General features: G+C 48.3%; 1 protein-coding gene across 1 annotated transcript; it reads left to right on the forward strand.

Moving 5' to 3' along the window:
• The first annotated feature begins 1,363 nt into the window (after positions 1-1,363).
• Positions 1,364-20,493, forward strand: MRPL48 (mitochondrial ribosomal protein L48). Its single transcript, XM_090030796.1, has 8 exons — positions 1,364-1,453; positions 5,200-5,252; positions 6,616-6,653; positions 7,784-7,866; positions 9,106-9,278; positions 13,325-13,427; positions 15,200-15,289; positions 20,235-20,493. The coding sequence occupies exons 1-8, from the start codon at positions 1,391-1,393 to the stop codon at positions 20,310-20,312; spliced, it is 681 nt and encodes a 226-aa protein (XP_089886922.1). The 5' UTR covers positions 1,364-1,390; the 3' UTR covers positions 20,313-20,493.
• Positions 20,494-21,720: the final 1,227 nt, after the last annotated feature.

Consider the following 21,720-nt stretch of genomic DNA (forward strand, 5'->3'; position numbering starts at 1 on the left):
AGCTGATTTGTTGCTTTAACGAATCACGGTGCAGTTCCCACCAAGTAAACTCTTAGCTTTCCCTAAGCAGGGAGGCTACTGTAAAGGCAGCAACTAATTTCTGGGGACAACTAAAGACAGAACAGGGATTGGAGTGATGGTCAAAATTTAATAACTAGTGTGCCGAGGGGGGACACCGAGCAGAACACACTGGACAGCACCCACTGGCCCTCAAACGAGTCCAAGGAGCCAGTGGATACTTCTCAGTAATGCTCTGCTCAGAGACGGGATCATATGAGGGAAAGAAAAGCAGCCCTGGAGTCCCTGGGGTCCTCCTAGCCACAGTATCCTTCCTGGTTAGATATACTGCTAGTTTAGCCAGGGCTAGGAGGAGGTTGACCAGGAGGTTCCGGGACTTGGTGGGGTCATGGACAGGCAGGGCATAAATGAACAAAGGAGGGGGGAAAATGCAGCCAGAATCCCAGCAAGGGGATCTGGAGGAGGCGGTGAAGAGGTTGCAGCCTGGTACATGCCAGGTGCGCGTGCACCAGGGTTTCCCTCTGCTCCCCGAAGGGACAGGTGTCGAGGGTGTCTGTGAACCATGCCAGATACTTGCCTGTGATGACGGCTCTGTGGAGGAGCTGCCAGCTGAGGTCTCTGGTGGTTTTTGGGATGTCAGGGTGGAATATATGGTCACCCACCACGGTGTGACACAGGAGCCTGGACAAGATGGATCTATAACCCTGATGAACCGCGACAAGATAGATAGCCCTGAAAATGACAAGATGGTCTATGCTCTTAGGTACATCAGATACAAAATGCCTGCCCAGAAGAGCGGTCCATCTATTTACTCCTCCGTGAATTATGAAACATTGTAACCAGAAGGAAATATGAATACATCCTGCTTACCCCCAAACAACTGTGAGGTAAACAGACTATTCCGACTTTTCTCTGAGCCTAATCTGCATATAAAACGAACTTTCCCCAAACAGGAGATTTTACCACGCTTTCAACTCTCCAATGAAATACAAACTTTCATTTCTACACAGGAGAACTTCTGCAATCTTTTTCTGGATGCTTGACAAAGGGTGTTTGTGCCCGAAAGCTTGCAACGAAAGACATTTTTTTGTTGTTGTTGCAAAAATCTAGTTGATCAAATAAAAGATATCGCCTCTACCACGAGTCCTGATTGCTTAGGTACATCAGAGATGCATAAGCTTTTATAAGCAGCAGCTCGCTTCCATCAGATGCAATGACAGGACCCTACCACTGGCCTGACACTGGTGCCCGCCTGCCCTGGTTGGGGGGGCGGGGCGGCCGGAACCGAGTGCGCGCGGAACGGTAGTGTAGGACGCGGGGGGACGTTAGAGAACCGTTCCCACCGCGCCGGAAGGAGGGGGACGCATTTCCGATGGGCGCCGCGGCTGCTTCCGGGTGGGCCTCGGCAGCCAGAATGAGGCTGCCGTTGGGGCAGGTGTGTGCATCCCGGGGGGCGGGGGGAATGGAACGGAGCGGGCGGCGGCTCTTCCCGGCAGCCTTTGCGGTCCAGGTGGCTGCAGGGGCCTCTTCCTGGGGGGGAGGGGAGATGGGGGTAAGAGGGGGTGGGTAATATCTGTTGGGCAGGGGAAGGGGGTAAGAGGAAGGGGCAGAGTGGGGGAAGGGTGGGAGGTATATGAGCGGAAGGTGAGGGGGTAATATGAGTTGGGGAGGGAATAAGTGGACGAGTGGGAGATATATGAGGTGGGGTGAGGGAGGGGGAGGGGGTAGTTGGGTTGAGGGCAGGGGTGGGGGTATAATGAGTGGGGAGGGGAGGGAAGTGGGGTAAGAGTAGGGAAGGGGAGGGGGTAAAAGGAGAGGCGAGGAGGGGGAGTAGGAGGAGGGCAAGGGAAGGGAGCCCTTGCCAGCTGCAGCCTTGCCCCCAGGGCCAGGCTCTTCCTGAGCTGCGGGTCACCCAGGCCTCCCTCCCTAGAGTAACCGTTGTAGACAAAGGTGATAGCTGGCACTGCTGGAGGGGAGACCTCCCCTTTTTGCCTGCATGGCTTGCAGCATTTTTAGACTTGAGGCTGCCCTGGAAAGCGCCAGCTCTTCGCTTCGTCTCATTTCTGGATGGCGGCAATGTGCCCTCCTGCGGCAGAGACCTCGGCTGCAAGGTTATGGCGGATTCCTGTTGGGAATCTCTGGGGTTGTTTTTTGAATCATGTTTGCACCTCTGACAGCGCCTGGCACCCTTGAAAGGATCTGGGGGTGCTGCCCGGTTGTGCAGTAACCGGTTGAGGATCGCCGGTGTGAGCATTGCTGTCGGTAGCAGTCTGCAGGGGAGTTCGGCACCTTATAGACTAGTTACATCAGAGGTGTGTAGGCTTTCGTAAGCAGTGGCTGGCTTGCATCGATACAATGAAGAGAGCACACTAGCGGTATTACCAGGGTCCCTGGCAGTCTGAGTTGTGCTCCACAGCCCTTGGTGCTAAACATTATACAGACACAGAGCAATAAAGTCTGCGAAGATGTGTCTCTTACTAGAAATCCTACCTTTGCAAAGATTCCCAGACTGAAGTGGACTTCCTGAGTCACTGAGTCTAGTCCCCGGTTATCTCCGGCAACTGTGCTGGATCATCCTCTCCCTCAGTTGATCGGGCGCTCTGTTAAAATGATCTAGGCCATTTGTTTTGTGTCGTATTTTAACAGCGTGACAAGGCAGAATGCAATCGGGTGAAACCACACAGGAGTCCCAGCAGGGCTTGAAGGCCTTTTTGGCAATTTTTTGGGAGCCCAAGTCATAGCTGATGTGAAAAGGAGCCGAACCTAGCAATCACTGCCCACTTGCATACTCAGATTCCTGTGTTCTGGTGGGGTTATGGTTCCTCTGCTTATATTAAGATTGATCATTGTGGGAAAAAAGGGTTGTGGGAAGTGCAACTCAGTGGGTTGTGTCTTGGTTGATGTGATGTACTTTGTGGTCCAAGGACAAGTTGCCTTCAGCGTGGTGGGTACCAAGCAGCAGGCTGGGGCAGTGTGCAGAGCATGGTAGTGGGAGTTGCCATAACAGGGCTGTGCTGAGGAAGGCAGCGTGGCTACTGCATGGAGCACAGGGCTGGGGCTGGGGAGCCTTTGTTTCTATTGCTAGACCTGGGTTCTGGGTCTCCTGGGAAAATCGCTTCATCTCCCATGCCTCAGTTTCCCCATCTATTTCTTTTTTGTGTTCTTGTGACAAAGCAGAATTTGCAGATCCACTGGAGTCTGACAGGGCCACACTGAGTGCTTCTGCCATGGCCTTGAACATACAATGTCTCCAGGCTGTCAACTGTGCACCTTGCTCCCATGCCACCCCAGCCCCCTCTCCAGCTCTAAAATAGAGATAATAATTGTGACTTCCTGTATACAAAGCATTATAAGAGCAAGATGTTAGTATGTGATACTTCTCAGCTGTTACTGATGCTGAATGACCTTGGCATGTCATCCTTTTTGCCACTTGCTTCCCACAATGAAGAGACGCAAGTGCTTAGGAAAGTTTTCATCTGGTGCACTGGCAGGTTCCCCAGGGCAGCTCTCAAAGTGTTAGCAATTGTGGAGAGGGAAAGTTACTGGCTTTTTTACCACTACTTAGCTTCAAACTGCTCAGATTAGGTTTAACTGGAGGAGTGGTGTAAACACTAGTAGTCTGTCTACATTAGCATTCAGTTTGTTACCCTCAGAGGAGCTGTTCTTGGAGGGGGAGACTTTCCACCAAAATCTCTAGTGCAGGGAAGCCTTTAATGTTGAGATGTTGAGACTCTTGTAACTTATCCATCTTCAGATATTTTTTTCTTCTCTTGCTTTATATTGGATGTCTTGGCTGAACAGTAGATTAAAACTCCATAGCATATTTTATATCAGAGAATGAATTGGGTCTTCATCACCCCAGATACTAGTGGAGTAGATGGGAGGGTAATTTATATTGCTCTAAATCAAAGACAGTGATGGTGACCCTTAGGGTGAATTTGGGTTCATAGTATGGGCTTTTTTTCTTCCCCTTACTATTGAATTGCAGGAATTCTCCTGTAGAAGTGATAGTCTGTGTGAAATAGAAATTGCAGCCATCTGTCTTCCCATTCCTCTGTCCCCTTTTTCTGTGTAGTGGCAGCGTACCGAAAAGTGATGATTTCCTTTAGGCACATAATAATTGGCTGAGACGTTTCCTGGTCCATTATGAAGTTATCAGGTTTTGTCCTGGCAGGTCTATTCCAAGACGGATAAGATAAAAACTGGTTGCTCTGAAAAGTTTCTGGCCAAAAAGCACCCTGTTCAAATTTGCTGATGACACTAAGATGTGGGGGCATGTGGGCACGCTAGAAGGGAGGAATAGGCTACAATCAGACCTAGACAGGTTACAGGGGTGGGTGGACAAGAACAGGATGGGATTCAGCACTGACAAGTGCAAGGTGCTGCACCTGGGGAGGAAGAACCAGCACCATACCTACAGGCTGGGGAACTCCCTTCTTGTCAGGGCAGAGGCAGAAAAGGATCTTGGAGTCATCATTGATGCCAAGATGAACATGGGCCGGCAGTGTGGGGATGCAGTTAGGAAGGTCAACCGCACCTTGTCATGCATCCACAGATGCATCTTGAGCAGGTGCAGGGAGGTGATCCTCCCCCTCTATGCGGCACTGGTTAGGCCATAGCTGGAGTACTGTGTCCAGTTCTTGGCGCCACACTTCAGGAGGGATGTGGACAACGTGGAGAGGGTCCAGAGGAGGCCACTCGCATGATCGGGGGCAGCAGGGCAGGCCCTACGAGGAGAGGTGACGGGACCTGAACCTGTTCAGGCTCCACAAGAGAAGGCTGAGGGGGGATCTAGTGGCCTGTTACAAACTAGTCAGGGGGGATCAGCAGGCAGTGGGGGAGTCCCTGTTCCCCTGAGCGCTACCAGGAGTGACCAGGAATAACGGTCACAAGCTGGCAGAGGGGAGATTCAGACTAGACATCAGGAGGTGCTACTTCACAGTCAGGGTGGCTAGGATCTGGACCCAAGTTCCAAGAGAAGTGGTGCTGGGTCCTACCCTGGGGGTCTTTAAGAGGAGGCTAGATGAACACCTTGCTGGGGTCATTTGACCCCAGTACTCTTTCCTGCCATGGCGGGGGTTTGGACTCGATGATCTGCTCAGGTCCCTTCCGACCCTACTAACTATGAAACTATATTTTTTGTTTGCGTGTTTGTGATCTCATTGCCTTGGCTTGTTGCAGGTGCTGTGTCTGGGGAAAGCAGCTTTTCCAAAGCAGGTATTTACAGTTAGCAGGTGAGTATTCTGAAATCTCTGACATTGCTTAGTTGTAAGGAAATCAAAGAAAACCGTTGCAGAATTGGAAGGAAAAATCTCAGTGATAGAGGGGAAACACAGCTGTAGGGGGGCTGGGAATAGTGTTTCAGCTGACGGAACGGTGATGATCACGGTCTGCAGAAGAGAATGTTTCTTGCACTGGCAATGTAAGAGTAGTCTCTGCCGGGACATCAGATATAGGCTATGGGCCATAACTGGGCACACAACATGCTTGATTATACAGAGTTCAAGCCACTTTATAGTGAACATTTATAGCTCTTGCGGATGCAGCTGTAGCCTTCCAAATATAAATGTATGCACCAATGTCAAGATGTCTGCTACAGTCTTCACCCTGAAAAAAAAAATTGGAGTGAGCACCCATAACCCTTAATCTGATCATCAGAGTGTAAAATCTAACACCCCTATGATGATGCTAAAATGCCAGCAATACTGACAGTCTAGTAGACTGAATAGGATGGAGGGTAGGAACTGAAATTTCTTGCAGAAGAAGAAAGACAAGCATAAATAAAAGCTTGATTACTGTGTAAAGCAGTGTTTCTCAGCCTCATTAGACGCTGCACTCCCCTTGTTAGACTAGGCACCCTTTGGAAATGCCAGCTTTTAGCTTTCACTTGCTTCGGTTCTTCTGTTGCAAAGAACTCAAAGTCAGAATGGTTTTGACACTGGATTCCTACTTGAAATCTCTGGGTTTATCTTGTGAATTGGGTAGGTGTTTGCATGCCTAACAGTGCTAATATTGCATGGCACCCCATGGTACCTTTAAAAGGATCTCATGGCACCCCAGTTGTGAATTGCTAACATCAGGGCTTTACTGTCCCCTCAAATCTTTGTGCGACACTTGTGCTGCTGCTTTTGGAGTATATGCTTTGGATCATGGAGACCATGCCTTCCTGGGTGACACCTCAACCCACATGTCATGGAATCCGTTTCTTTCTGAGTGAGTTTTATGCTCTGGTTTAGTGGATAGCATGTTGGACTTGGGATGTCTGGGTTTGATTCCCAGTTCAACCACAGACTCCCTTTTTGACCTCAAGCAAGTTGAGTCTGTGCTATCTGTGCAATGAGGATAAAATAACTATTTGCCTGAGGGATTTTTGAGGGCAAAATCCATTAATGAAAGAAGAAGGGCTTGGATAATATAGTGATGAAGCCATAATCACAATCACGCTTATGCAAACTTTGGTTCCATTCTTTATCCCTTTACCTTTGGGCATCATCATTCAAGTGTAATGTATCTTTATGCAAAGACTGAAACAAAGTGCCATAGTTCTGTAGCTGAAATAACAACAGATTTTAATTTTCATCTTGGCATTTTCTTTAGGTCAGCAGCCTTCAGGGAGAACCCTATCTGTGCTGTAGGTAAGAACTCTGTAGATTTTTATACATAGAAAAAACTGCCATGTACCTGAAATAAATATTCCCACGTATGCTCATGTCACCTTCCTTTCAAAATCTTTCAGCCAAGTTTGAGCTGATACTAAACTAAGTCAGTCAGGCTGGCACTGTTCCACCTTCCAGTAACACCACTGCTCTGACCTTTAATCCTAGCATTATTACACTGCTGGCTGTCTGCTAAGCAAAGAGTTCTAAACATCACTTTATGTTGGGGAGAAATACCTGCTGGAGGCCATAATCCATCTACCCTAATCCATCTACTCTAGTCCAGGAACTGCTAGTGGAGTCAGGCTTAAGTATTTTGGAATCCCATCTATCACATTTCTACAACCCAGATTTATTTATTTGACTTGCATGCTGCTTTATCCCGGAAGGCTCAGGGCAGCTTACAATAAAACCCAAAGAGGCGGAACAAAAACAGAGCCCCCAAACAGCTCCTATAAATTTAAAAAATCCACAGCATCCCATTTGTCCTCTGATAAACAACTATATTAATTACAACAAATAAAACAGTTTGGTCTTGTTTCACAATAGTTTGCTTCCATTTCATAAAATTGCCTGATTCTGGGGTATATTATTCAAGTGAAGGCTTTGCAGGATGGATTCTGTCCCAGTACAGTGAGTAGAAACAAGGTCTTTTTTATTTCTTCCTCATGAATTTTTGAGCAGGGCTGGATTTAAAATGGTAGAGTTTTGTCCTGGATCCATCACAGTTTCATTATCAGTGTTATTTAAAAACAGTTTCTATCCTTCTTCCTCTGTTTGCTGGACTCCTTTACCCTTTCTCCCAGTCTCTTCTGTTGGTGTCTGCCATATTACTACCCTTTTCTCACTTGTATCTTGCCTGAGAACTCCCCTGCCCCTACCAGGTGGATTAAGACAGGGGCCACATCTTCTGTGCAAACCCTTCCCTTGCCCTTGGCTGCTATAACATCCAGTTGCAGACAGCCAGCCTCTTCTTCTTCATGTCTCCCTCTTTCAGAAGCACCTCTCATGGATAAGACTATATGCAGCTTCCACACCAACTGCTTAATCAAGGGGAGGGTTGTCTGGTATTTAATTAGAATCACATTTCTTTGTTTTGGTCCTTTAAGGTGGCACACTGCTGAGCTGCAGCAGACATTACCAGTCGCAGCCAACCCATGGCATCGGGAGATTCAGACACCTGGCACCAAAGGTAGGCAGTTCAGCTCCCTGCTGACTTGGAACATATTGATATGTTCACAGATTGATTAAAGCAACGATGCTCAACCTCCAGCTGGTGGGCCAGATCTGGCCCATGTGTCTCATAGGTCTGGAAATTTGGTGGTGGAGGAGCAGTGGCTCCATTAAATACCACTCCCCTGCTGGGAAATTTCTTGACCCCTGGAGAGCCCTGTGACCCAGATGACAGTGCCCTGTGTGTTAGATTGTGCTAGTGTTGGGCTGGATCTGGGTGCATGGACTGAGGGATGAGCACCACTGGCTTAATAAGGCTGGGTTATGCTGAGTATACAAAACAGGCTGTACTGCTTTACTGCTACTTCTTCAGTTACAATCACTGTTCACGAGAAATAGTCTGTGCATAGGACTATGTTAATATTTTCATCTATCAGTAGGCAGGAGAAAAGGGTTCATGATTGCGGCAAACCAACCGCAAGTGGTTGCTGAATGTTTTTGGCAAATAGAAGCCTTGGTCCATTTTAAAATTTCTTACGTGACCTGAAATTTTGGGAAGATGGTTTTGCAACATGAATGAAACAATAATTCATGTAGACCAGGGGTTCTCAACGTTTTTATGCTGTGGCCTGGCAAACCGCAGCCCAGTAGTCACAGCCAACCACGGACAGAATTTCTGACTGGAAGACAAGTAAGGATACCCCCCACCCTCTGGGCAGGGCAGGGCGGACTTAACCTTGCGCTGCTGCGGGCCCTGCAGAAATTGCTGCAGCCTCTCCGTCCAGCTCTGGAGCGCTGTGGTTTGCTGGTCCGTGGCCACTTCTGGTCTGGCAGCCAAGCGTGCTGTGGACCAGCAGCTGACCCACTGTGGCCCAGGGATTGAGAACCCCTGATCTAGACAGGTGCCTCAGAGGCAGCAGCTGAAACAGAAGCAGTTGGTTTCAGCTCCTCAGTTCCTTCTGGAAGAAGTTGGTTAGTCATGCTAGGGACATGTTTTTTAGGCAGCTGTGCAGTGCTTTTATTATGCCTGTCGCCCAGGATTCAAACAGCTAAGCTTCACAGCACTCGTGTCAAGTAGGCATTGTCCTGCTTTATAGTTACAGTTGGGGCCTTCGATCACAGAGAAGGCATGTCAGTAAAAAGTAGAGTCCAGGCTGCCACTTCTCTGCCGTAGTGACTAGCAGACTCTCGTCCCTCTTAAGCATGAATTTGGTTGGCTTGTTTCAATGATACTCATGGATATTTTGCTCTCTTACAGATCGTAAAGAAGCGAAAAGAAAGAATACAGATGAAGGAGATAAATCCCGGGACAGATTATGAATACGGAGATTTGAACATAGAGATAATTGGCTATGATATGTGCTTGGTGGAAGGTTATGCTCGATTTGTTCATAAACTCTGCCAAAACCTGTCTGTTAGAGTGATTGGAAGGTACAAAGAGCACTCATGTAAATCACTTCTTGCATTTATGTCTTGCTATATTTACTTATTCTTGCAAGGTACAAGAGTAGGAAAGCCTTGTTAGGTGAAGATGTTGCACAGACAAGAACACAATAAAATCATCAGTCTCTCCGTCATATACATACCTGTGTGTGAGAGACGAGGATTTTTGTGGGGTGATCTATTTTATTGGACCAGCTCCATCTTAAGGACCAGTATAGTTCTTGGGTTTTGATCAGTTAAAAGAGAGGCAGAGGCCAGTGATCTGCGGAGAGGAATGAGAGGGAGAGGGATTTGAATTCCAATCATGTCTCTGCCAGTAGCTTATCACTTCTCTTCCCAGCTCTTCCATATGCAAAATGTGTTTATTAATGGTAGTTTGCCTTACAGAGCTTGAGGGTGGTTTGATATTGGTGCAGTTCTTCAAAGATAAAGTGAACATAAGAATGATGTGGCTTCCTTGAATGTGTTTCCTCTCTGTGTCTCTTCAGTGCATTATGTGATGTTAATGTACTCTCACTCAGGAGTCAGTCCTGCTGGATTCTTTTGCCTTAAACATTATGGTTTTGTCTGTCTTGGAAAAGAAATGAAGTGTGATGTTAGACAGCTCTGCTGCAGACTTCAGAATCTGCTCCATATATCCCTTGTGAGGACTGAGCTCTCCTCCTTCCTCTGCATTTGGACACGAAGTCATTTTTCACCCACTCTTGATCATCTCGATCTCTTCTCATCTAAAACTTGGAAGAAGCAGCTATGCTAAGCTCGAATGAGGCAGGACAGAGACTTGTGAGCTTTGTCCTACACACTTGTTCTGCCATGGATGTAATTCTCCTAAAATGGGATGAGAGGCTCAATATTTTTGTGTTTTCATTTGCTTTCCAAAGCCTTGTCATGAGGCTGCCTCATGTAAAGGCTGGAATGCTCTTCTTTAGTTTGGAAATAGCAGAGGGGAGGTCTGTCCCCTGGGTCTCTGCTTCTATTATTAGTATTGCCAGAATTTGTGTTTTTACTGTTTCTGTCCTTTCTGGCTGTGAAGTCTTTGACTGGATGCAGCCTCTTCTGCCTGCTCTCCTGGACACTGAAACAAAAGCCTTAAGATATGTTGGCTATTCTAAATAGGGTACTAACTACACTGATCACTTCCCTGCTCTCCTACAGAGGAAATCTGCAGAGTGGTTTCATGAGAGGAAACAGGTTACTGTGCAGTAAATGCAGTGTCACATCTATATGGTCTCTTGTTTAGATCTGAGATGCTCTCCTGGAGATTAGAGAGAGTGGTGTCTTTTATGTCCTTGGTTTCTCAGTGTTGCGTATGAGACAGGCATGCAGCTCCTTAACATCTGGGTTGTTCTAGGTTGTTCTGTGGATCACGTGGGAGACAAGGACTGCTGCAGTATGTTTGCAGATGCAGTATGTTTTCTGAGGATGGTAGCTGCTGGAAGAAACTGTCCTATCTGTTTAAGTGAGGAAGTAGCACAAAGATTGTAGGAGCTTATCATAGAATCATAGAAGTAGGGTCGGAAGGGACCTTGTAGATCTTCAAGCCCAACCCCCCGCCTGGGCGGGAGAAAAAGACTGGACTCAAATGAGTCCAGCCAGGTAGTCATCAAGCCTCTTCTTAAAGATTCCCAGAGTAGGAGCCAGCACCACTTCCCTAGGAAGTTGGTTCTAGCTCCCAGCTGCCCTAACTGTGAAGTAGTTCTTGCGGATGCCTAATCTAAATCTACTCTCTAATAACTTGGGTCCATTGTTCCTTGTCATGCCAGGGGGCGCTAGGGGAAACAGCGTCTCCCCTAAACCCTTCTGGTCCCCCCTAGTGAGTTTATAGACAGTCACCAGGTCCCCCCTCAGCCTTCTCTTGTGAAGGCTGAACAGGTTTAGGTCCAGCAGTCTTTCAATGTCTGCCCTGTAGTCCCCTGATCATGTGGGTGGCCCTCCGCTGGACCCTTTCAATGTTGTCCACATCCCTCCTGAAAGGGGGCACACATAACTGGACACAGTACTCCAGCTGTGGCCTGACCAGCATCGCATAGAGGGGAAGGATCACCTCCCTGGCTCTACTTGAGATGCACCTGTGGATGCACGACAAGGTCCAGTTGGCCCTGCCAACTGTGACCTTGCATTATCTGCCCATGTTCATCTTGGAGTCAGTAATGACTCCAAGATCCCTTTCTGCCTCCATGCTCTCAAGAAGGGAGTTTCCCATTCTATAAGTGTGCTCCTGGTTTCTACTGCCTAAGTGCAGCACCCTGCACTTGCCAGTATTGAAACGCATCTTGTTTATGTCAGCCCACTCCTGTAACCTATCCAGGTCTTGTTGCTGTCTTTCCCTCTCTACTAGTGTGCTCACCTCACTCCAAATTTTGGTATCATCAGCGAATTTAAACAGGTTGCATTTCACCCAATCGTCCAAATCGCTGATGAAGAAATTGAACAGCGCAGGCCCCAGGACCGAGCCCTGGGGGACTCCGCTGCCCACTTCCCCCCAGGTCGAATATGACCCGTCCACCATGACCCTTGAGCCAATCTGCAATTCATCTGACTGTGTAGGCATCAATGCCACAGTCGCCTAGTTTTTTAATGAGGATATGGTGGGAGACAGTCTTTCTAGACTTCAGCAAGGCTTTTGACACTATGTCCACGGCAACACCTGCATCCATTGCCTTTGTGACCTGATCATAAAAGGCAATCAGGTTGGTCTGACATGACCTGCCCCTAATGAAATCATGCTGGTTGCCCTTGAGCATCATCCCTGAAGCCGGCCCATCACAGATGTGCTCCTTGAGAATCTTCTCAAAGAGTTTCCCAAGGATAGAGGTAAGACTGACGGGCCTATAGTTGCCCGGGTCCTCCCTCTTCCCTTTTTTGAAGATGGGGACCACATTAAGCTTGTCTCTTAACTCCTCTGATGATAAGTGTTGGCTCTCTTGGCACCTGAGTGGTGCTGTTCCAGGGACCTGTTCTATCCAGTGTAGCAGGATTTAAGCAAATAAGTGATCCGTGTCTGAACGTGGTTTCAAATATGCAGTCTGCGTAATGCTTAGTGCTTGAAACACAAGGAAAATTGGACTGTTTAGACTTTTTAGACTCTCAAGTGAACATCCGGCATCTAGAGAGCAGTAGTATAATGGCCTGGGGTTAGAAGGAAAAATATGTTACGACGTTCTTACTCCATTACCAATCCCATAACCCTTCTGTTGCCTGTGTAGACATTTGTATTTAAGAAAGAGGCTGGCGGATGCTGGGAAATGAATAGACCTTTTAACGCTTCATACCCTCAGTGGTGGATCTCATCGGTTTTAATATAAAATTTGAATATTAATACTAATATCTACATGTCCTGACCGATGTCAGACCCTGTTGTGTTTGGAGCTGTACCCAGGGAAGGAGACAACCTGTGCTACAAAAGTCCATAAGCTCAACTGGCCAGGCAGACAAAGCACAGGACAGAAGAAGTTGTGCTATCCCCAATTTACAGATGGCAAACTGAGGCACAGATATGTTAAGTGATTTGTCCAGTCACAAAGGAAGCCTGTAGCACACCTGGGCATAGTGGGGAATATTCTGTTCTCATTTATACCTGGATAAATGCAGAGCAACAACACTGAAGCCTGTAGGTTTACACTTCTGTAAAGAATAGTTTCCTCTTGTGTACCCAGGTGCACATGGCTAGAAGTCTCCATAACTTGGCTTGCTACACAATCATTTCTCAACCCTGTTGTTGACCACTGTAACTCAGTTAGTGCTGATGAGAATAAAACAGTGTAGCAGGTGTTTGCACGCTGTAGTTTAAAAGAATGGCTCTTATTGGCCCCTGTGATCAAAAGAGCTTGTGGTCATGCTGATGCTTTAGGCTTCTCTTGTACCTGTTTCCTGTAAAACGCCCTCCTGTGCTGGCCCTTATTGCCAGGACTTTGCCTGATTAATTTCTTGTCCCGTCCCTTGGTATCTGCTGCGGGAGGTTCGCTTGTGCCAGGGAGGCCTTGCACACATTCCTCCCCTCTCCTGGGTGCTGACAGCTGAACTTGTTCCGGCAGCTACGCGTTGCCCACGAAGACCACCGAGGTGATGGTAGTACAGGAGGTGGGGAACAAGATGTACATGGATGCTGTTCTTACCACCCACCAGCGAGTGGTTCAGGTAGGACATTGTCTTTGCTTCTCAGAGCCCTCTGCTCCTTCCTAACACTTCCTCCCTGAGGATCTCCAAGCACTGGGCAAATATCAGCTAACTGTTTTGGGAAACGGGGAAACCAGGTTTGTTTTTGTGGGCAGTTGTAGTACAAAGGAGTTTAATGAGACATTCCACAATAAGCCATTTGCAGAACGGAGAACCAGGGAGCCCCCTCTTATCCTTAGCTTTAACCATTAGATATGCTGCCTCTCACCAGGAACGGTAGCTAATAATAAAAGAAAAAATGGTCACAGGGACAGAGCCTGTCTCCAGGCAGGTACTTTCAGTAAACCCTTTGTAACTCACTGGTTACGCTGTAGTAGGGCTGCAGTGTTATAGCCATGATATTCCAGGGAATATGTCAGAAACTGGGTTTCTTTGGTAATATTTTTTTATTTGACCAGCTGTATAATTGGGTGAGATGTTGGGAGCACAAAGTGCTGTTACTCAGATCGGACTTCCCAGGGGGCAATGGTTATACGGGCAGTTTTGAAACTGGAATTTTTTTCCTCAGTTTCTCTTCCCTCAAAGCTGCAGATGCCCAGGCTAAGATAGGCTTTCAATTTCTACCAGGAAAAATTTTGCTCTTCTAATAGAAACCAGGAGGTACAGGCATTCCAGCTTTTTTTCTCCCAGAGCAAGAATGGCCATTCTGGGAGGAAATAAACCCATTACAACCAGTACAAATGGCTCCCGGGAGAGTTTCCCCAGGAGAATGAACATTTGTTCGCTTTCCTACAGCTTAGCTCCTCCTGGGGTTCAGGAGCTGTGGAGCCGTGGGAAAAAGCTCCACAACTCTGGAGACTGGTGTCGCCCCGGTCTGGAGAAGGCGCAGGGGCAGTTGCTCCCACTTCACCAGGCATTTGGGAGGGGAGACCAGAGCAGCCACCAGGTCTCCTTGCCTGCATCTTACTGCTTTGGAGTGGGATCAGTCTGGACACTGGGAGCAAAGTGCAAGGAGCAGTGCTGCCCCTTGTCTGCTTCTCCCTTTGGACTCCCTGTGTGAGAAGTGGGCAGGGGGCCCCTGGGAACTGCTGCTTCTCCCACAGTCATTTCTAGCGGTGGAAAATTTCCATCTCTAGAACTGAATTTTTGTATTCGGCCTCAAGTCTTCAAGTTCTGCCTCTGCCAGATTATATCCTCAGCGTTTACAGGCTAACCGCTGCAGAGTGCCAGCACTGGGAAGTTTGGAGATTGACAGTGGGATTTACTGGTTTTTCATTGCAGAGTCTGTGACAGGTTCCAGCTGCTAGTGACAGTTTATTCTAGCTCATGCTAGCCCTATGCTATGTGTGAATGTCTCTGTAGCTGCAGCACGTGTGGATGCCCCTCCACCGATTCATTTGTAAACCTCTGATTCAGAGGAGTGGAGTTGGAGGAGGTAAATATCATAGAAAAGGGATGAGAGGTATTCAGCTGAGATTCAAAATGAGGTGGGGAGAGACCAGAGACGCAGTACAGATAGCAAGAGCAGCAGTGCAGAGGGCTTGTCCAGACTGCAGTGAGGCTGGGTAGGACCGGAGGCTGTTGCATTAGAAGTTCCCCCAACTGGACTTGCTGGGATGCTCTGGGTATGAAAGGCGTGAGGATCCCTAAATCTGTATGTGCTGGAGTACAGTTGTCCCCATTATGGTCTGCCATAGGGCTGTGCTGAACTGGGCTCCTTTACCGCGCCATTAATGTAAAAAGTCTGTATACATTTGGCTTGTCTTCTGCAGCCTTTTCTTTTGACCTTTCAGGTCAGGAGTCTGAGCGCAACATTTGCTCCTATCCTCTTGGAAATTATGCAGAGTAACCAGCCTGAAGGCGTCCGTCTGTCAGTGAAAGAGGTACGTTGGGTTGTATTGATGTGTTTGCCTTCAGAAAGCCTTTATTATAGGCAAGGTGAAGTCTGCCTCTTGGGAACACTATATAAGGGCTTGCTCCATCTCTTTCGTTGGCTGGTTGCCTCTTCCATTGCCCAGTGCCTGTTGGAATGAGGCCTCCGTGTGAACATTGGGCAATCTGAAACTGTTTCTTGGAGCTCATGAACTACAGCCTTAGTTAGTGTCTGGACTCCTTCCTCTAGTCTTGTGTTAGTGAGAGGAGAGAGCCCTATCTCCATTACCATCCAAAGGGAAAGTGGATTGTACATTGCTTTATTTTGTTCCTAGAGAAAATCTCTAGGAAAATCAGACACTTTTTTGTCTTTGCTACTACTCGACACTTTCTCAAACAGGGAAATACTGTCCCTATTTTATAGATGAAGAAACAGATATTAATTTATCATGACTTACTCTGTGGCAGAGTTAATCCAAAGCAGAGTGTAATAATGGAGCCCCAGAGAATTCACTCCATGTTCTTGGCTCTAATACAGTGGTACTCAATCTTGTGGATGGCGCAGAGCCCATCTGAAGCTCATATCAGGCTGTGGGCTCCAGCACCCCTCCTTGCACCAAGATTGAGTCCTGGGGGGCTGGCAGCACCCCCTCCTGCCACCATGTGCCAGGAATGGGCCCTTCCCCCCACTCCGGGATTATGTCCCTGTGGGCCAGCAACAGCCACTTCTGCTGGGGTTGGGTCCCTGGGTCCTGGCACTGCCCCTGCCCACCATCCTACACTGGGATTGGGCCATGGGGCCCAGCAGCACCACCCCAACCTGGCCCTGTGCACTGAGATCAGGTACCAGATCCTGTCCGTGGGGTCTGGGGTTCCCAACAGCTCCAGAAGTTTGGTGGTGGGGGAGTGGTGCCATTGCTTTTCTAACGCTGAAATTCTGGAGTCGTGGGGAGCCCGGCAGGCCAAATGACACAGCACTGCAGGCTGGGTCTGGCCCATGGGCCAGATGTTGAACCCCCTGCTCTAACTGCACGATTGCACTTCCTGGGAAGGTTGTCTTGTTCTCTTCAGAAGCTCCTAATAATTCTCTAGTTCCCTAAATTGAAACTGCTGACGCACAGAACAGAGTCCTTAGTGTATCAGTGACAAGTAAGGTATAAGCCCTCCAGCCAATTTTGCAGATGCCCTTTTATTACAAAAGCAAGCCAGCTCTGCTTATTCAAGGGAGTTTGTTGAGCCAAAAATGTCTGTATTTGAAGTAATGTAAGAGTGAAGTTGTAGCCGTGATAGTGCAGAAATTATGTGAGAGGCAAGGATTGCTTAGGGTGAAAGGGTGAGAACCAGCAAAGAAGGTCTTATGTTGGAAAGCTTGTCTGACTTTATCCCAACCACACCATTGGTCCAATAAAAGAGATCACCCTAAGCAATCTGCCTTTCTCAAATATTGAAATAAGAGTTTCTCAGGGTCATGATTTTTTCGGTGTCCAGCCACCTTACAAATCATTTTTCCCAAGTTTGCCATTTAAAGGTCCTAGGTAGATTTCCTTGAGCAGGAGAATTGAAGTATGACGATGCAAGTAACTTTGCCTGGTCTGGTTTAGTATTGCTTCACAGACAGGAGTAGAGGGAAAAGGCTTCTTGCCCACTGTTCATTTTATGTGCAAGTCTTAATGCTACCTTTCTCCCTTATGGTCACCATGTTTTTCTCATGGTTGCCATCAGGAAAGAGATCTGTGGCTTTGCAGTAAGCTTAGGTTTGGGCTTGGGGGGTGGGGTGTGTGTTGATCTTCCCAAACAATCAGTTCTTCAGTTCTCGCTGAAAAACACACGCACAGTTGGCATTGATAGTTGCACTTAACCAACACCATATGGTTAATGGCTTGACTGATTTTCTGTGTACTCATAAATGTTGCATCATCCCTAGCTCAAGATCTATAAGCTTTAGGTGGCAACTCACTGAGCAGTACTACAGGGGTAGTCTTGATGCCCAGGGAAAGGCTGTGTTTCACAGGGTAATACTTAAGCCAGTGATTCTCAACCTGGGTGTCACGAGATCCTTTCTAGGGAGCCGTGGGGTGCCAGGCAGTGTTAGAACTGTTAGGTATGGAAATGTGTTTCACAAGATAAACCGAGATCTCAAACAGAATCCAGAGTTTTTAAAACATCCTGAGCTGCTGTTGTGGTTTGGCTGAGTTCTTTGTAGTAGAAAAATTGCTGTTGTTTTTCCATAGTCAGCAAAAACCCAAGTGCAGACAAAGAGCTGGCATTTTCCGATGGGGGCTACAAGTCCAGAAAGGCTGAGAACCGCTGGCTTAAGCCTTCTGAGTTAGTGTGTGCATTGTGCAGGGTGTATGCCGATGTCAGCAATGCTCATTCTGTCTTTCAAGGCCTCTGTGCTCTTAGGTGCTCCATATTTATACCTGGTACGACTCCAATGTCTGCAGTGGAGTTGCTTCTAAGCTGTCTGCTCAAGTGAGAGGAGAATCAGTGCTTCTAAGCTGTCTGCTCAAGTGAGAGGAGAATCAGTGCTCCCTTGCAATAGCATGTTTTATTACAAGGAATAATAGGTGACAAATGCTTCACATTCAAAAGCCCGTTGAAGTCTATCTCAGCCATGCAGTCAGTACAAGATATCATCCAAAACAATTGCAAAAAACTTTTTTATTCTCTCTTTCTTCCCTCCAGCAGCCTTCTCGTCTCAGCCCTGTATAGTTTAGGTCTCTATGCAGATATTTCTACCCAAAACAAAGGGTGGTTTCTGAGAGTCCTGTGGATTAGGGCAAGGGGCTGTGAGCTAGGGTCATGGTATTCCTGGTTTTGCTACTGATTCACTTTGTGTCCTTGGGTGAGTCTCTTAACCTCTCCCTGCCTTCCTGTCCCTGTCTATGGAAGATCAGTGTACAGATGCTGTTTCACTGGGGTGAGCTCAGACTTGCTTTATTAATAAATAAAAAGTGCTTTGAATTAGTGGGCTGCCTTTTTGTAGATTCACAGATGTTAGGGTTGGAAGGGACCTCAGCAAATCATCAAGTCTGGCCCTCTGCCCTGCACAGGAAAGTGCTGGTGTTAGATGACCCCAGTGAGGTGCTTGTCCAGCCTCCTCTTAAAGACCCTCAAGGTAGGGGAGAGCACCGCCTCCTTTGGAAGCCCATTCCAGATTCTGGCAACCCTCCTGATAAAGAAGTTCCTCCTGATGTCTAACCTGAATCTGCTCTCCGTCAGTGTGTGGCCATTATTTTTAGTTACTCCAAGAGATGCCCTGGTAAACAGAGCATTTCCTATCCCTTTCCCCCCCCACCCCCGCGAGATGAATTTGTAGGTGGCCACAAGATCACTTCTCAGCCTTCTCTTGCAGAGGCCGAAGAGATCCAGGGCCCTCAGTCTCTCCTCATAGTGCCTTGCCTGCAGGCTCTGAACCCTCTTGAGGCTGTCCACATCCCTCTTGAAGTGCAGTGCCCAAAACAGGACGCAATACTCCAACTGAGGCCTGACCAGTGCACCTCCCTGGACCTGTCATGCACCTGCTAATGCATGATAGAGCACACTTACTGATCACTTCATCATATTGAAGACTCATGTTCATCTTAGAGTTGACAATGACTCTGAGATCCCTTTCTGTTACAGTGCTGCTGAGAGGGTCATCCCCTAGCCTATAGGTGTGTTGTTGATTCCTTCTTCCTAGGTGCAGCACTTTGCATTTGTCCTTGTTGAATTGCATCCTATTCTGTTCCACCCACTTTTCCAACCTGTCCAGATCTCTCTGGATTTGTTCCCTGCCCACTAGTGTGTGTACTAGGGCCCCATAATTTGGTGTCATCTGCGAATTTGGACAGAATGCTCTCCATGTCCTCATTCAAGTCACTGATGAAGACATTGAACAGCACTGGTCCAAGGACTGAACCTTGGGGAACTCCACTGCCCACATCTTTCCAGGTCGGTACCGACCCATCCACCACCACTGTCTGGGTGCAACCCCTAAGCCAATTTGCCACCCACCTGACTCTGTAATCATCTTGGTCACAGCCACTCAGTTTATTTATGAGAATAGGATAAGATACCATATTGAAAGCTTTCTTAAAATCCAGGTAGATGACATCTACCTCATCCCCTGCATCTAAGCATTTTGTGACATGGTCATAAAAAGAAACAAGGTTAGTCAGGCAGGATCTACCTGCTATGAACCTGTGCTGATTGCCCTTTAGCATTGCTTTCCTTGCTGGACTCCCACAAATGTGATCCTTAATAATTTTTTCAAAGGTTTTCCCAAGGATAGAGGTGAGGCTAAGTGGCTTATAGTTATTCAGATCATCCTTCCTCCCCCTCTTGAAAATAGGGACCACATTGGCCCTTTTCCAATCCTCTGGGACCTGACATGAGCACCACAAGTGCTCAAACAGCCATGCCAGTGGTTCTGCTATGACACTGGCCCATTCCTTCTGCACCCTTGGATGAAGATCATCCAGACTTAAACACATTCAGCCCCTCCAAGTGTCCCTTCACTAAGTCAATGCTAACAGTTGGTGGGCTGTTTTCCCCCCTGTGCTCGTCTATAATCCAATTGGGAGATTTGTTCTGATCTGTGTTCAGGAATATGGAAGCAAAAAAACTCATTGAAGAGCTCAGCTTTGTCCCTTCTATCTGTCACCAATTGCCCTAGTCTGCCCTGTAGGGGTCCTATGTTACCCTGCACCTTTTTTTTTGCTCCTTATACTGTATACCTGTAGAACGACTTGTAGACTGAGTTCAGAACACTAAAACCTATTGAGCAATAGCCCTGAACGTCAGATGTGTTTGAAAGCGTTCTACCACCGTAGAGCTCAATCAGAGGACCACCAACGTTTCTCACAGATCCCGAGCATAGCATAGAGCAGTGGGTGAGCCCTGTGGGTATCCTGGACTCTTCCAGAACTAGGCAAGGACTGTCTTGAAACAAACTCTGATTTCTCTGCCCTGCAGTACACAGAGTCCGACTTCAAGATTCGATTGAAGACTCGAACGGAACTTGAAGACTTGATGTCACAACTCTCCAACTGAGCACACGCAGCCTGTTTCAGCATCCACTTTGTAAAGATAATGGTTCCCTCCCTTGGCTCCTTGTAGCCTTCAGAGACGATTCTGCCAATACTTTTATGGATACATTTGCTCCTTGGAGACAGTTTCCAACCATGTCATTAAGGATCTTTAATAAAGGCTAAATGCCGGTGTTGTGTAAGTGCCCAGGTTGTACTTTCTCCTAGGGCAGGGATGGGCAAAATATGACCTGTGGGTTGGATTCAGCCCACTAAGGGATTCCATCTGGTTTGCAGCAGGCCACTCAGTCCCACCTGGCCCAGGTGTGGGGGGGCAGTCAGTCCTACCGCCCCCAAGTATGCAGCGGTGCTAGGGTGGTGCAGCTGCTGGACTCTGCTTTCCAACAGCCCTGGGCAGTGGCAGCTACTTCTGGTTGCCACTGCCATTAGACCCACCCCCACTGTCAACCTGTCACCAGCTGAGCCAAGGCAACACAGCACCCCCTAGTGCCCCCCAGAGGGGACCCAGCTCCCCCCAGCAGGATTGCAATGCTCGTAGTGCCCCCTAGTGGTCCCCATTGACCACTGCAGCCCCAGCAGGGCAGATACAGCCCTGGCTTTTCTGCCACTCTCTTCCTAGAGAACCCCGGCATCCGGGCTCCCAGACCCCCCACCCTTATGTCCCTATACCAGAGCTGGAGACCACCCCCTCCCTCCGAGACCCACACAAGGTGACCAACGACCCCGCTGGCATTTGTCTCTGCAGCTTTATTTGATTTCATAACAGCACCATAGCCCCGTCCCCCCATGGTGTGTTCTACTCAGCTGGTCTCCGCCAGAGCTGGCTGCATCCCTTGGCTGGCTTAAACCCTCCCTGAGCTGCATTATACTTAGCTGGTCTCCAGGAGCTCCACCCCAGAACTAGCTGCATCTCTGCTCCAGGTAAGTCCCCTGCTATCCCCTATGCAGTGTTATATTCAGCTCTAAGCTGTTCCCCACCCCTGAGCTGGTTGCATCTTGACACCAAGCAACTCCTCCACTCTCCACGTCTGGGGCAGCCTCCCATTCATGGCCACACACCAATAGGACCCTGGCAGCTCTACATCTGGTGGGATTGGGGGCGGGGGAGCCCTGGGCCTCGCAGGTTGGTAGACAAGATGCAGCTGAGGGGCTGTGGTTCTGGGGTGGCCATGTGCAGCTCCAGCATGGGCCCTGGTGGGGAGGCACCAGGGACCACCAGTCCTAGTACCAGGTCGAGGTGGGCATGGGGCGGGTCAGTCCCTGGTGCTGTTCAGTCATGTGCTGCCCCCACCAGCACCGACCTTAGGCTCCAGCACCAGCTGTACCTCCTCTGGTGGATCTGGGGGGGCAAAGGGAGAGGTCTAGAGCAGGTAGGTGGGTCCTGGAGGGAGGAAGATGCCTGGGTTGGGTGA

This window comes from Crocodylus siamensis, chromosome 1, assembly GCF_052110815.1.
Source record: "Crocodylus siamensis isolate JL-2025a chromosome 1, ASM5211081v1, whole genome shotgun sequence".
NCBI classification, from domain to species: domain Eukaryota; kingdom Metazoa; phylum Chordata; order Crocodylia; family Crocodylidae; genus Crocodylus; species Crocodylus siamensis.

Bases quoted from the DNA above. Each gene is read 5' to 3' on its own strand.
- MRPL48 (XM_090030796.1), top strand. From the start codon at position 1,391: ATGGGCGCCGCGGCTGCTTCCGGGTGGGCCTCGGCAGCCAGAATGAGG. The intron at 1,454-5,199 runs GTGTGTGCATCC...GGCTTGTTGCAG, and splicing joins TGAGGCTGCCGTTGGGGCAG to GTGCTGTGTCTGGGGAAAGC. The intron at 7,867-9,105 runs GTAGGCAGTTCA...GCTCTCTTACAG, and splicing joins TCAGACACCTGGCACCAAAG to ATCGTAAAGAAGCGAAAAGA.